Below are 16,610 nucleotides of genomic sequence, written 5' to 3' on the forward strand. Positions count from 1 at the left end.
GAGCAGCTTGTACATACAACAGGCTACATTTTCAGAATACCAGGTAGCTTATATTTTGATAACAAAAAGAAGGCTCCTTCTAAGGATTTGAAGTATTCAACATCCTGTCCATCCAGGGGAAAAAAACGAATCAGAATGTCAGAGAGCAGATCAATCAAAGCAGTGCCTTTTGAAGGACTTGCAGTAGATAGTGTATCTTAGAACTGAATGCAATATAGTGCAAATAAGATATTCCATTAGACTCCAGTATAATTCCCAGCAGTGGCACTGCAACAACAGACTGCCATGTGGCTCTGAGATAGTGAATTAACCATTCAGGATTTCTTCTCACCCAAAGATCGACACTTCTATCAGCTGAAACCTTTTCTGTTATTAGAATAAGTGAAGGCAAGCAAAAAGGTAGGTCTGTGATTTAGGATAGATAAGAAGCGAAATTGTTTCACTGATAGAGCAGCATGTTTCTGCCACAGCTTTCCAGTACAGACAAGACTGTGAAAATTGTGTATAGTATTAATGAGCTTGTTGATATCAGCCTAGAATGCTAAGTGTAAGGATCGCTACTCTTGAGACACAGGAAGCAGATCATCAACAGCTAGAGGTCAGAGAATGTTAGTTAAGTGACAGTTCAAACAGAGGAAAACAAATCAAAAATCAATCTAATTTAACAAAGGTGCACACTCAGAACAGCAGTCATTACTATAATATGCCACCATACTTTTATGCAGTTAATATCAGCAGCTCAAATGGATTCAACCTCAGTAACTTCTAAGCCTTCTCCACTGGTTTGTTTTATTTGTTTATGTAAGCGTGCATGTAATCATTGTTATTCACTCAGCACTAACACTGTTTTGGCTGGCATTGATCATATGATAGCATTCAAGAGAAAGAAATGTGTTGCATTTTACAGCAATGTTTTGTTATATATTTATGACATGACACTTTGACACAATACTGAAGTATCAGGGGCTAAATAGGATGCAGCTTATATATATATATATATATATATATATACATATATATTTATATTATATATATATATATATATATATATATATACATATATATATATATATATATATATATATATATATATATATATATATATATATATATCTTCTTTGACTAACTTGTTTTGTTTCTGCATTTCCATCTTGGTCTAGTACCTTTCCTAGATCACCAATCAATGCCCTTTCTTAATGGCTTTCTTATTAAACAGTCTTGTTACAGCAGATAAGCTACAATTTATGACATGTGATTGTGTCCATGTCATAGAGCTGATTACTGTAAAATGGAAAGAGGAACTCATAAAGGTCTCCTTACAAAACTGCTCGGTAAACAACAGCTAGTGTCATATAAGCAGGCACACCTCACTAAAGGAAGTATAATAATAAGTCAAATACAGAAGGTAATACTTTTAAAGTTGGTAATAGATTCAGACAGCAGAAGTTTATTTGTTTCTGGAAGTATAGTACTTTTAGCTTGTTACTCAAGCAATGTTTGTTGATTTTTAGGAAACAAATGAAGACATACAATATAATAGTCTTATATAGAGGTCCATCTGCTGGTGAGAAAATTACCTGCTAATACTGTAAATGAAACGCTCCCACTGAAGTAAAAACTCCAGTCTTCTGGAAAAGTGTGTACTGTAGATACAGAGAAAAAAAAGTAAGGAAAGGGAAGGATAAAAGAGAGAGAGACAATGAGAGCTTCACAGTTGGCTGCTGAAAGTGTTTATATTATTGTTTCCTGCATTTCCCATGATCTGTAAAATAAATCTGTGATATGAAATGCTTAAAAAAATGCATAACATCTGACTATGCTTCTGGCCTGCTTGTTTTATTTATCTTTTCTTAACTGTACTGCTCTGCTCTTTGTTCACAGGCTGTGTGCACTTGGGTGTGTGTGCGTGATTGTGTGACAGTGTGATAGGGATGTCTTGTCATATCATGTGGTTGTGGTAGAGAGGTATTGTGGGCAGGCACAGCAAGAGGCAGTTCTGTGATGTCAAGGGGGTGGAGTCTGCTTGGTCTGCAGCAGTTTTGGTAATCTGATTCTGTATCAGACATTGTGTGCATAGTCTGGCTGCAGCTTGTTGGCAGAAGGAGGAGCTCAGAAGCTGGTTTCAGTACCTTGGACAGCAGCTCCGACTGACAAGAAGAGAAGGATAGCAATACAGTGGGTGAAGACAAGAGTTCAGAGACAACAAAACAACTAGCAGGCAGCAGATTTTGTCTTTGAAACGTCTTTTTATTTTTGAAATGGGAAAGACAGGCAGGCAGTCATTTGCAGACTGCACATTCTGGGGCTGAGGCTAGGTTTCAGAAGTCAACAGGGAATCAAGGTTTGCAAACAAAACAGTCCGAGGACATTTTCTGGCACCTTAGCATTTCTGAGTTTCTTAAAAATGCAGTTTATTTTTTCTTCCATTACTGGAGATTTATTTTATTAAACAAAATTCCTTTTAGTAAGCCATTTTCTTGAGCCATAGACTCCTGCTAGCAGGCGCTGCAGGTCAGTCTTGTTTTACTTATTTTATTATCCTGTTTCAAGTATTCAATATGGAGACATCCAATGAGTTAAACATTTAGTATACAGACTGCATTGGTCACACGTGTGTGCCGCGATCAGTCTCAAAGAGCAGTCTGACAGATTTTATTCTTTTACTATTTTTTTGCTTTTCTCTAAGTCTGTACAAGATGAAGACATTCTATCTTTTAGTAAATTTCACTTAATACACTTGACTATATTGAACTGACAGAACAACACTGGCTTCCTAGACTGCAATATATATTTTATTTATTAGAAGAAACTTCAACTTAGTTTTTTTTTCTTATCCAATATTTTGAAAAAAACCCTTAAAGATGAAAAAGTTTAATTTCCGTAAAGTTTTGGATGGCTTGACTGCTTCATCGCCAGTGATCGGTGGAGGTGGTGCTGGTGGCAGCAGTGGAGGTGGCATTAGCAGTGGGGGCACTTCGTACCCAGGAGGGGCTACTGGAGCTGCAGTGACTATCAGAGATTTGGAAATCCAAGAGTCCCTTGCTTCAGAGCACTTTCAGATTTGTAAGGTAAGAAGAGGAAGATGCTTCTTTCACTGCAAATAAAATGTTTTAATGTTGCCTAATGCCATGGAAGTTTGTTCCATGTTTATTACAAACCAATGAGAAAATAAGTCTCATTGGAAGTTTTTGACCTGGGGGAGGGGGTTTGTACTGATTCATGGTTTCTGTAGCTTACTATCTGCAGTGAACACTTTTTGGGGTACAGCAGTTTTCTTTTTTACAGCTGAACTTTGTGTGAGTTTCTTCTTCTATGAAACAGTCTTTGCCCAGTCATGTGAGAATTAGTCAATTATTTGTCTTTGCAAAAAGAACATGGTAACTAATGACCGATTTGACTCGGGCTCTGCATTGCAACTGCTGTCTTTATCCTCAGCAGGTTTTTTTCATTGATTGAAAGCATTGTGTTAGAAAGGAATGAACCCTTAAGGCTATAAATCATTAAACAGTGTGCCTTAAGATGTAAGCATTGCATACAGTAAAGTTATAAAGGTGGATTTACATGTTTTTTACATTTATGAAGTTCCACTTCACTGACTCTTTCTGAGCTGCAGATTCATATGAAAATAATGGCAGTCTGCTCTCATGAAGGCCTTTACATCAGAAGTATTGTCACATGGGATGTCTTGCTGTATGAGCTATTACCTTCAGTTCCATTCAAATTATTTCTTAAGGTTGCAGCCTGCTGCAGATGTTTAAGCTGTTCATGTGTGTGTGTGTGTGTGTGTGTGTGTGTGTGTGTGTGTGTGTGTGTGTGTGTGTGTGTGTGTGTGTGTGTATGTGTGAGTGTCTGCATGTGTATAGCCTGTTTCACTAAAAAAATTGCATTTTTGCATGGCTTTATGAAGCCAATGTTTAGTGCAATATATGGACATTTGTTGGGATCTCCTTTATATACCTGTGTCTCTTGCTTTTCTGCTTCATTCAGACACTCAGAAATAATTAAAAATGGCTGCACCGAACTGCTGCTTAGCAGTTACTAGTGTGCCTACAGCATGGGACACACATTACATATTCTGCAACTTGAAAATGAACTCTGGTACCTTTAATTTCACAGCACGAGTACTGTATGATTTAAATTCAGTTTCAAATGCTGTTCAGAAAGCTGAAACATGGCTCTCAAATTGACTGCAGTGAAAAGAAAGAGGGTAATTGGAGCAGAAGGCAGGGTGGGCCCAGGCAATCATTATGGCAGATAACATCTTCAGTTTCAGCACAGAATGATTAGTCAGTTTTTCAGACTTTGACTGCAAGCAATATTTTATACTGGCTTGTGTATATAATGTGTGTGTGTGTGTGTGTGTGTGTGTGTGTGTGTGTGTGTGTGTGTGTGTGTGTGTGTGTGTGTGTGCGTGTGTGTGTGTGTATGTGTGCATGTAAGCACATATATACATATTTATTGCAAGTTAAAGTACCACTTACAATATGCTTTGAAGAATATAAATATTTAGCTATGTAATTTACTAGAAAGTGATCGCGAATCTTTGAAAACATTAATGCAGTTATAAAGAAATGGAATGCAATAACTTATAGTTAACATTTCACATGGAGTTTATTGAATATTTTTTGCAGTTTTCAGAGTAATTTCCTTCTCTTTAACAGTGTTATAAATGGCACAACTTTAATGCCATTCTGATAGAAGTCTGAATAGTTATGGCATGAGTATCACCAACAGTAATACAGACACACCTGCAGGTATCTACATATGCTGCACATTTTTTTAGCAACGTATATGTGACTGGTTAGCAAATACATCTAAGCCACTAATTAATAGTATGTTAAGGTGGAATAGTTAAACAAATTAAATATGTTCATCTCATCTGGAGACATAGTTTAGGCAGGTGATGCAACTGCAGTGCTTTACTTTTTCCATATTTATTTGTGTGTGTGTGTGTGTGTGTGTGTGTGTGTGTGTGTGTGTGTGTGTGTGTGTGTGTGTGTGTGTGTGTGTGTGTGTGTGTGTGCATGCATGTAAATATGTCTATATGTGCAAGTTTGTGTGTGTATATGTGTGTGTGTGTGTGTGTGTGTGTGTGTGTTGGTGTCTACATGTGTAGATTGTCTATAAAATCTGCAAGGATTTGCCTCAGAGAGAGACTGTGTGTGTGTGTGTGTGTGTGTGTGTGTGTGTGTGTGTGTGTGTGTGTGTGTGTGTGTGTGCGTGTGTATACATCTATATGATTTTATGCATGAGCATACATATGTATGTGTCTGTGCACATTTGTGTGCATGTGTATGTGCACATCTGTGTGAAATTTTCAACAATCTACTCATTAGGTATGTTGATTAACAATACTAATAACACTAGTTTAAATGTGAATGTGAGAACAGCTTCTTGTCTGTTCATTGCTGCACAATACTTTATGTACAATTACAAGCTTGTTTCAAAATCACAGCTGCCATATATTTAACAATCTGTCACTTCCAAATTTAAATTCAGTGATTGTTTTTAAGCAAGAGGAGTGCAATAAATGATATTTGCTTTAGCAAGGTTAATTATCAGTTGCATGTTCTCTTGAAACATTCTTTGAACCTGAATACAATCAAATAATGGAACTGACAATGTCTTTTTCCTCTAAATTTAATAAAAAAACCCCAAAAAAACGGTTCATATTATTTCAGCAGGCAGACAGCACATTTACAAGTTGGTGAATAGGACTTCACCCCCTGCAATTACTTTCATTATTATAATGAAAATGTGTATCAGGAATATATCCGATGTTTGCATCTCAAGAGAAATGTCTAGGTTTGCAGTCTCAATATGAATTCCATGTTGGCTCATTCTAATTGTAAGAAAGAGGCTTAACAGGTGGAACACAATACCTCACTAAACATGACAGTATCCTTAAAAGACTTGGAAATATCACTCATTCCTATAAAGTATTCATCACCTTTCAGCCAAGTACTATACTGAAGTTGTTTACATGAAAACAGAAGTTAGGTTGCTGCACACTCAACTTAACTTCAAGATTTTTTTTTTACTTCTAAAATAATAGTAACAGTACCATTCATGAACTGGCCAATACTGTTGTTCCAAAAAGGAATGGGTTTCTTTTCTGCTATGATATTTTTGAATTGGATATTATGTGGGGACCCCATGCTAATATACATCCAAGTACATCAATAATTCATAATTAGCAAACAACAGTAAAATTCTCAGCACTACCCTGTCCTATTTCTATATACAGTACTCCTACCCACAGTTACTGTCACGATCAGTCCACTAGCCAATACAAAGCCTGTTCATGTACTGAAGATGCACTGATATCTGAAGTTGATTAAGAACATGTTAAGGATAAGACAAGGAATACCTTTTTGCCACTGTGGCATTGTTTGCCATTTCACCAAGACAACTGTTACTCCCAGCATGCAGTGGTATGTCATTTACACTTTTATTCTGTGCAAATGTAAATTACCGCCATTAAAATTTTTACACGTTCCTTTATAAATTCTTCACTAAGCAACAGTTAGATAGTTGTACCTGCCAGAAAAAAAATGTTTTCCAATGGGACAAGCTCTGTTGCTTATATTTGCTAACACTTATGACCAAAGATAATATCCGGCTCAGGTTACTGAAGTAAAAATAATCGGGGACCTCATTTCAGTTGTACCTGCTTGGGAAAATAAGGACTTGGGTCTAGTTTCCTATCAAAAAGTACAAAAAATGAAATCCATTCTTAAAGGAACCACTTTGTTTTGAAAAAAGCACCCACATTGTTAAGTTAAATAGGAAGAGTAAACATTCATTTTAAAGCTGATTATGTTTTCTAGTGAACATTGTAAAAGTTCAGCAGGTAAGTGCAGCTATTCACTTTAGACAAGTACACATTTGTGATGGCATCACTGACTGGTATAGCAAATCAGCCGAGACATTTGATCGACACTTAATGGCTACAATAGATGGCTCTTGCTGTCTCTATCCAAGAAGTAGTATAGATGTGGTGTGGTTCATGATTATTCTACATTATGTTGATGTTAATAAGAAATCAGCCTGTTTGTTTTGGAGCTAGGGATAAAGTTTGAGACAAAGGCTGCAAGTCCAGTAAAGTATCTAGTAAACACAGCCAATAACAACGCTGTAGAAAAGGATAAGTCTGTGTAAGCCAGAAGTATGAAGCTGCTGTTGTTTAATATTCATAACCCCCTACCACAGTGATATTTTTCCCTCTCTCTATTTTATATATATATATATATATATATATATATATATAAAGATTTATCTATATCTAGATATATAGCTATATAGATATAGATATACATAGCTTTGCAAATGTCAACGCGGTACTATGCATATGCTCATTGATAGCTGACTCCTCACATGCTCTACTAATTAGAAATACTAACTCCAAGATCATACAATCTCAGGGAAACGGCACATTTCCCTAGCCCAAGAACTGTGCAATTTCACACATCTGTCAATCGTCTGCTTGGCTGATCAAATTCTGTTGGATAAATATCTGTCAGCAAATTCCAATCCCCACACACACACACACACACACACACAGATATATATATATATATATAGAGAGAGAGAGAGAGAGAGAGAGAATCATTAATCCCAACATTTCTTATAGCAAATGCCATAATCTAAAAACAACAACTAAAATAAATAAATAAATAAATAAATAAATAAATAATGCCAAATAATCCTGACAGGCAAAATCGCAAGTTCATAAAACCAACAAAAAACAGAGCTGCTTACAGCCACTGTTAAATTAATCCCAAACAAAAAACAACTAGCCTTCTTCTGCAGTCAGTTTAAGTAAAAACACAATCCATCCATCCATCCATCCATCCTTTATTCATCTATCCACAACCTCTTTTCATATTTTTGCACATGGAGTTGAGGTGTCACTTCAACAGTGACAATAATCTGCAGCCAACATTCACACTGCTGGGTAGGTAGCCCTGCTGCAGGTGTTCTTCCACACATTACATCATATGAATGTACATACCTATGGCCAATGTCCAGTCCACCTATTGCATGTCTTTGGAATGTGGGATGAAACCGGGGCACCTGGAAAAAACCCACATGAACACAGGGAGGACATCCTGACTGCAAAAGCACAGAAAAGGAAGAAAAAAGAAAAAGATACAATCAGGTATAATTTGTCTGAATACTGCTATTCTTAAGGAAAAAACTTTTCAGAAGTTATGGTGAGGATGGGGGTTAGAAGCAGGGGCATGGATGATGTTAGGGTAGTAAGGATGGGAAAGTTCACTTTGCTCCCTTCTGCCACATCATTTATGTATGTTAATCCCAACTCTATCCCTTCTGCTTCTAATACCAGCCCTGCACCTTACTTTCTGTGAATCCCTTTCCTTAGCAATACCACTACTATAGGATACTCAGAGATACTTCCCATTCACAAAAACTAATGCACAACACTAAAACTATCACCTTAAATAGCCTTTACTCTAACCCTAATCTGCAAAAGTTACATCTCCTAACACAGATCCACTTACCTCTGTCAGGAAAATGAGCATTTGGGAAAATTGTCCAGAAATCAAATGTCATCAAAGTGAACTGCTTATATCTATCTATCTAGCTAGCTATTTATCTGTCTATATATAATTTTGTATCACAGGTGTGTATTACATTATAGCAGATCTCTTTACAATCAGTATATAATTTGCCAAGTACTCATTAACTATATTGTGTAAATATTTGTTAGATATTTGTAAAATAGTTTACATTTACTTTGCTTTGTTTCAGTCCTTCTGTAAGATAGATTATGCTATTTACACTTCAAAAGCCAGCGATTGAATAAATTTAAAAAGGAGTGAATGTCATACTTAAGTTTGTTTGTGTACTCTCAACATGTTACCTAATCAAGCTCTTTGCTTTTCATTTAGATGCTGTTGATATGTCACTGCTAGTACTTTGCAAGAGAAAAACACTAAAGTGTTTTTGCTTAAGTTTTAAAAAACTGCTTCACAGATTTCTTAAACAACACATGCCTACAGACTGGTTTAACTGACATATTTATATCAGATTAATTATGGAGGGGACTCAGCATTGTCTGCCAGTTACAAAAGGTAGATATATGAATTAATATAAATAAATCAACAGAAGTTTGATTAGCGCAGAGTGGTATTTCTGATGCCAACACCGTTTCATTTGTTTCATTCCTTGATTTTGGCATTCTCTAGCAAATGAATAATGACTGATTACTCAGCTTAGAGTGTAAGTATTAAATATTACTTGAACTGTGGACCACATAAATCAGGAGGTACATTTTGAAATGAAGAAACATAAATCAGTAGGTGCATATTTGTATGATTTCAGCAAATACATTTCCCAAGGGTACATTGTTCTAAAACAAATAAAATGGTAAATACGTTTGACCAATTAACCCAATAAAAGACATTAAAGAATATAAAAACAGATTTAGGAGAAATCTATCTATTTACACTCATTTTTTCATTCAGATTATATCTGTACTGTAAAGCTGTGGAAGCAGTCATATGATTTTGGAGATTATGAACACAGTAAGTTAGTTTGCCTTGTATGCATCTGAAAGCCTGTGGGGATATATACTATGATATCATATATTGTAGATCCAAGAGACTTAATCTAGAAAGTGCCTCAGCTGATTTTTAAGCATCCAGTAAGCTGGCCCTGTTTTGATAAATGGCACATGAAATAATAAAAGATAGTGTGTAGTGTTAATTATAAGACAACTGTGCACACACATGGCAGTATGCTTTGATGTGACTCCACTGACCACTTTCTAAAATAGTTTCAGAAAAGAACAATAGCACTCCTAACATTTTCATATAAAATTATGTGTAAGAGTAGCAGCGTCATTTGTTTTTAATGTTTTCCTAGGTGTGCTTCCTAAATTCAAGCCCTGACATTTGACCTTGTGGTTTTATGGAGATTCATTCATTATGCATGCATAAAAACCCAATTGCGAACTTTCAACAGTCATCTTTTCTTCCGTCTCACTATTGTATAATAAACCGTACAAATATTGAGCTTTCTCCGGGGTTATATTGCGATCTCTGACATTTGTTTTCACCATAAATTTGTATTTCAGGAATCTGTTGTTATTTGCTCCCTAAATCCCGCATAATGTTCCTTTGGTGAATGCATCCTTTTGTGATTGCTAAACATCGTACCATCTTAAACTGGTAGCTAAGAGCAGTATAAATGGTTGCCAGTCTTTTTACAGCTCTTCCCTGATGAATTGCTTTTTGTGATCACACTTTTTATATTGTTGCAACCAAAATCAACACTATATTTTAGAAGTAGGAAAACTTGTGGTACATTATAAATTATGTTGATGTATAACAACAGTGAATACAATTAAACTAAAATTAAAAAGTAAGTACCTTTGGTAATACAGAGCACTAAATACCCTCTAAATCATGTGCTTAATGGGGAGATCCCACTAAGACACTAAATCATTGCATAATTTCTGCAATAGCCTTTGAGTTTTCACTGGTGCAGACCCCCTACTTCATATTAGAAGACACAGATGCAATTATGTTTTGTCTTACAAAGAAATTCTATTCAACTGGATAATAGTTCTGAGTTAGTTTATTAGCACCAGTGGTACAAGTAATTATTCATTTACAAATCTTTCTACCTGGCTATTACTAAAATAATTGAAAACAACATTTCTGTATTACTGTGGGTAATGACTTCAGCCAGTCTGGTTCATTCAAATAGTCACAAATGTTTTTTTCCAAAGTAATGAACAGAAACAGAAAACACTGATAGTGATGCCACCTGTTTTATGATTAATGAGAGTTGCCTTGGATTAAAGGTGATATGGGCATGTGTGTGTGTGTGTGTGTGTGTGTGTGTGTGTGTGTGTGTGTGTGTGTGTGTGTGTGTGTGTGTGTGTGTGTGTGTGTGTGTGTGTGTGTGTGTGTGTGTGTGTGTGTGTGTGTGTGTGTGTGTGTGTGTGTGTGTGTGTGTGTGTGTGTGTGTGTGTGTGTGTGTGTGTCTGTGTGTCTGTGTGTGTGTGTGTGTGTGTGTGTGTGTGTGTGTGTGTGTGTGTGTGTGTGTGTGTGTGTGTGTGTGTGTCTACTGAATGTATGCACACACATGGCAGTATGCTTTGATGTGACTCTACTGACCACTTTTTCTAAAATTGTTTCAGAAAAGAGCAATAGGACTCCTAACAAGTATTCTAAAAGTATTCCATTCCATTCTATAAATTAAGATGTGGAGTTAAATGTTATGTTCATGTGTATTGACATTAACTATGAGCGCAGTCATAGATAGGCTTGTCTAAACTTGACATCTTTTTCGTAGGACTTGATTTTTTTTCCATTTTAGTGCTATTAATGACATCCTCAAGTGACAGATTTTATATCGATTCAATAAAATTGTATTTTCACGTGTTTTATAATGGCACAATATAATATCCGGGCTTCAGTCCCATCGGTTCCACAGTTCGACATTGCATGCTGCATAATACAAAACATCTACAATGCATAATTTTTTCATGCTCAGGCATTCATAGATAATGTAGAACCTTTAGTAAAAATATAGAATTTATGAATTCAGAATATAATCTAAAAATTAAAGAGCTATAAATAGAAAACTAGCATTTAGATGAATAAAAAGGCAAATGATATGTATACTTAGCTTTTCATACAAAATAATATCATATATAGCTGAATCTGTCAAAAAGTACAGTTTGCATAAAAAAGTAAATGTTTATCAAAAAAGAATGCAAAAAATTGCATTGATTCTGTTTCTCTGTAAAATCCACATTTTGGCTGTATATGCTCCAGTATCCATGCCTAATACATATAGATAGATAGATAGATCGATAGATAGATAGATAGATAGATAAGATCTGAGGCTGAACTAATTTGAAGTGAATGCAAATGTTGCTTACATTGTTATGGTAGATCCTTAGAGTAAATATATATAATAGGTGGAATATGGGGACACAGCTTGCACATTGGAGGTGCAGGCAGCCATACACTCCTGCAAAATAAGTTGAGCATCTTATATAGTTTGCTCATTACGGTGCACTTTTGTTTGTTTTTTTTTTTTTTTTGTTTCTTGTTTATGTATCTAATTGCAGGCTTTCAACAATTTACCAGTCTTCAGTCTGAAATGCTGACAACTTATTTCTTCATTTTTGGATTGACCAAATATATATATATATATATATATATATATATATATATATATATATATATATATATATATATATATATATATATATATATATATATAGAAAGAGAGAGAGAGAGAAGGCTGGAGAAGAGAGAAGAAAACACATATACAAATAATACATTCAGAGAAAGAAAGGCATATACAGATAGAACTCATAGAAATGCATTGATTCAAATATGCTGCGTTGACATTGTTGTAGAAAACAACTATACCGTACTCTAGATGTTACTAAACTACTTAAAAATGCCTTAATGATGACCAAAAAGCCAGAAAATAATTAAAACTTCCTTAGCAAAAGCAGAAATAATATACAAATTCAGACAAAATTTTGGAATTAGTTGAGATCATATTCTGTTTTGCAAAATAATCTGGTTTTAATAGGAAGTATTTTGATTTGCTGGTGCTTTGAAACACTCTCTAAAATAAATAAACAAAAAGCATGTTTATAGATGGGGAGAGAGTTAAAAAGACATAGCCAGAACATCATGAACCTTTGGTACTCATATTTTTTTGAGTTAGCAATGATGTTCACAAGATTTAAAAAATTACAGCTGGAAAAGTGTTACAAAACTTTTAGTAATGTTAATGCTGACTTGAAAATTACACATTTCTTTTCACTTGGCATCTTTCCCTGGCTATTTCCACACGGACTGTCCAGGGTTACTTTTGTTGTCTATGTGACAAGTTGAATACCAGACTGACAATTTTAACCCCCCCCCCCCTTGTAAGTATGTTTACTGTCTTGCTCCATGGTGAATAACCAAAGCAAAATTATGTTTCATGGGTAAATGGCAACAACGGATTGCTTCAGGATAGTCAGACTTCTGTAATTAAAAGATATCCTTAGTTGGAGTACTGTTCCCTATTGCACTGTATTTGTGCATTTTTACATTGTGTGTTAGTGGCGATTCAGGCCTACTTTTATTATTTATATGGGAACAGTGACATCTCTAAACCTGGTTCTAGTGATATCTATTTGACACAATACCGAATATCGCATCAATGGTGGGTGTCAGCTGCAATGATGATCATTGCACTTTTTTTATAATCTTTACTCCTACTGCTCCATATTTTGGACATTTGATACAGTTAGTGCCCCAGTGCTGCTGTACCATGCTAATCAGGATTATATTCCTCAGCCTGTTGTCTTAGGAATCAGATACAAAGCCAAAAATATTCAGAGTCAAAGGCTCCTTATCCAAAGATTCTTTTCATTTATAGGTATTATTCAGTTTGAAAGCTGTTACAGTAAATGCATTTGTACTGGCATATGTTCTCTCGAGAATAATCATATCTGGAAATGTAATTACTGATGTTTATAAGTGTTTTAATTTCTAACTACTTTGCTACATAATTGCATCTTTCATGAGCATTATCAGACCATTTTAAGGCAAAATCAGGGGCATCCCCAAAAAATCATTTAATTTGGGAACTGAGCATACTGTAGCTGTCACCAGCACTGAATATTATATTTATCATTTCAGTTCACCAGCGGATGTCTAACCACGGGATAACAGGGTGGGTGTGGAATACTAGAGGTATGCTGTACCAGATCATGTCAGACTGACACTTAAATGGTAATATGGCTTATCTATTTAACCTTTACCTTTTTTGATTGAAGCATGTGATCAAGAGTATCTCCTGTTTACATGGAGTGGGCACATTCCACCTTAAAGATGCAAAGCAACATAGTAATTGATTGTCCATTACCTTGCAGTAGCCTGGATAAACTGCGTTAGGATCACATTCCTCTTTAGAGATTGTTTTCTAGTGATTTCAGGTCAGCTTGAAAATTGCCATGTCACTTTACTGCAGTTGAAATAAAGGGAAGCTCAGATAAGAAAAACACATATATTTCCATATGCCCAGTATCCTTACCCTGTTTTTTTTTCCTTCTGCTCACCTTATTACTAAAAACAGCAGCATCCTTTTTAACTTATTAACTATCAGTACACAGTGGGCATATATTTGTTCATGTTATTACCACTCCACAAGTTACTACTCTATTTACGGAAATATCAAGTGGCCAGACTCCACACAGAGAGCTTCACTTCAACTTCATTCTTCGGTAGGTACATAGCTTTTCAAGGACACTAAGGTAAGTGAATAAATATCTGACAACAATAATGCCGAACAATAATGATTACAGTAAAACAGATTAAAATGCAAGAGATAACTTAGGAACATAAGAATGCTTAAATTTTACTCTGAATTCTAGGAGGAAGGGATGTCTGTTTGAATTTGCAGCAATGCAAAGATGTGCTGCAGAACTATTTATTTCCTGTTTTCAGCTGCCTATGTGTGCTATATGTATGAGTGTGTGTTTTTGCTTTTACTTTATATTCCTGCTATGTGTTTAAGATCTTCTTGCATCATCCCTGTTGTTAGTAGCCCATAGTAAGTGTAAAATTAATTTGCTCTCACATAAGCTGACATCTAGACTCAGGTCTTGTATATCTTATTCTTTTCATCTTATTGTAAATAACTGGAAACTTGCTAATTGGATTATTAGTTTAATTTTTTTTTTACTTCTTGCTGTACAGTGAATTCCCATTTTATACTTTTTGACATTTTACTAGGTTAATTTTGCTGTTTCTGGACATTACTTCAGCTCACAAGCCCATCCAAATATTCCATATAATGATTATTTTTGTCATTTTCTTGTACTGCATATTTTATGCCACTGAACTTGCTTGGGTGTATTATTTATTTTATTTACTCATCTTTGTTTACTGGGAATGTCCTCTTGGGACAAAACCCTTTTTCAGTGGAGGACTGTGGAAAAAAAAAGTACACATTTAACACCAGTTTGACATATACATAAAATACAGTTACATGATATCAGAAGGAATACAAAATATAGGTAAGTGTACATAAACAAGAGAAAAGGCTTTACAATAGTTTACAGAAACATCATTTAGAAACAGAGTGTTTTGATAGTTTGCATGGGTATATGCAGTGCTGATCATTCATTAGAAATGGATACAGGTTTCTATATAGTAGAGAGAGATACAACATTGCAAAAGATATTGTACTATTACCTGAGATATCTAGCAATTAAAATAGTGAAAAGAAGAGGCAACTTAACTTATGGAAATATTAGAAAGGGGGAAGGTGGTTGTTAATGTAATATAGTGCAATATGTTAGTAGTACAGCGATTATGAAAATATTACATTTAAGATTGAGAAATAAAGTAATTAGGAAATTTAGAATTGCTGGAGCTACTTAAGACTGTTATAAGGAGTATTAGTTTTGGATAGATGAGGAGAGCGAGTGATGAAACTGTGATGGGGCAGTCAGACAGTGGTTGATCTAAAGAAAGTGAAGAAGAGATTGCATCTTGTCACTTAGATTGTGTGATTGACATAATTTATGTAAATAAAATTAGTCCTTGTGGTTTAGTGAGTTTGAGTTAAGCAACTGAAAAAGGAAACTTATTTCTCCTTTTTTTTGACTGTGTGGTCATTCAGCATTTTATGTAAGTCCCAGAATTGATTAATTATGTTTCTATGCTTGTGCACTTTGTTGATGTGTCATATCATGTAATCAAAACCGCAACACAGTCATAGATTATTTTCTCAGTCAACAGCAGAACCCTTGATGCTTAATTAGGAATACTGATGTGTAATATAGCATAGCATTTCAAAATCATCACTACACCTAAACAACAGTTAAGTATAACTTAAACAACCCACTCTGTAATACATATTATTCCATAAATTCATCTATTTACTTTTACATATACTTCTTTGAGATTATCATATTTAAAATCCTAACCAAACTATAAAGCTGCATTGCTACATGTCTTAGCCCTGTCAGTATGAATTCCACCTTGGGTTTTCCCTGAAAAGAGGCTTTTGGCCTAATGGGACTAACACAGTCAACAAAATATAAATAAATAAATATATAAATGCATTCATAAATAAATACATAACTATATTTACAACTATTCTGTTATTTTTCTGCAATGCCCAATGTCTGATCAAAACTTCTACTGCATTTTGTGCCATCATTTGCATATATTAACTTACAGTTGTTTTTATACTGATGTATCTTGCACTGTTCCTTCACCGAATTAGCATATATTTTACCTGCCATACTGAACTTATATAATTTATATGATACATTTTGACCTTGAGGCATATTCTGATTTTTCTTTAAGTATAGTTTGCTCATGTTTTTAAATGATCCACACTTACAGCTACATAATATATTCTATTTGTTTTTGATATTCTTAAATATGTAAATAGTATTTACCCATTTTTTCAGTATATTCTTAAATACGTTTCCTTACACACAATTATATATGTTGCAATGCAATATACTTTAAGCTTTCTTGACTAATAGAAACTATTTTCTTATTTCTGTTTTATGCCAATATACCTACACGCTGCTTAGAAAC

At 34.8% G+C, this 16,610-nt stretch overlaps 1 protein-coding gene across 5 annotated transcripts in view; it reads left to right on the forward strand.

Annotated features, from left to right (window-relative positions):
- The first annotated feature begins 2,081 nt into the window (after positions 1-2,081).
- The window catches only part of STXBP5L (syntaxin binding protein 5L), a 4,174,867-nt gene continuing 4,160,338 nt past the window's right edge, over positions 2,082-16,610 (forward strand). For all 5 annotated transcript variants that reach the window (XM_044071514.1, XM_044071515.1, XM_044071517.1 and 2 more), the window contains exon 1: positions 2,082-3,068. In XM_044071514.1, the coding sequence (XP_043927449.1) occupies positions 2,862-3,068 (207 nt within the window). In that variant the 5' untranslated portion in view covers positions 2,082-2,861. The remainder of the gene's footprint in view (positions 3,069-16,610) is intronic.

This window comes from Protopterus annectens, chromosome 5.part0 (assembly GCF_019279795.1).
Source record: "Protopterus annectens isolate FY-2018-M chromosome 5.part0, PAN1.0, whole genome shotgun sequence".
Taxonomy (NCBI): Eukaryota; Metazoa; Chordata; order Ceratodontiformes; family Protopteridae; genus Protopterus; species Protopterus annectens.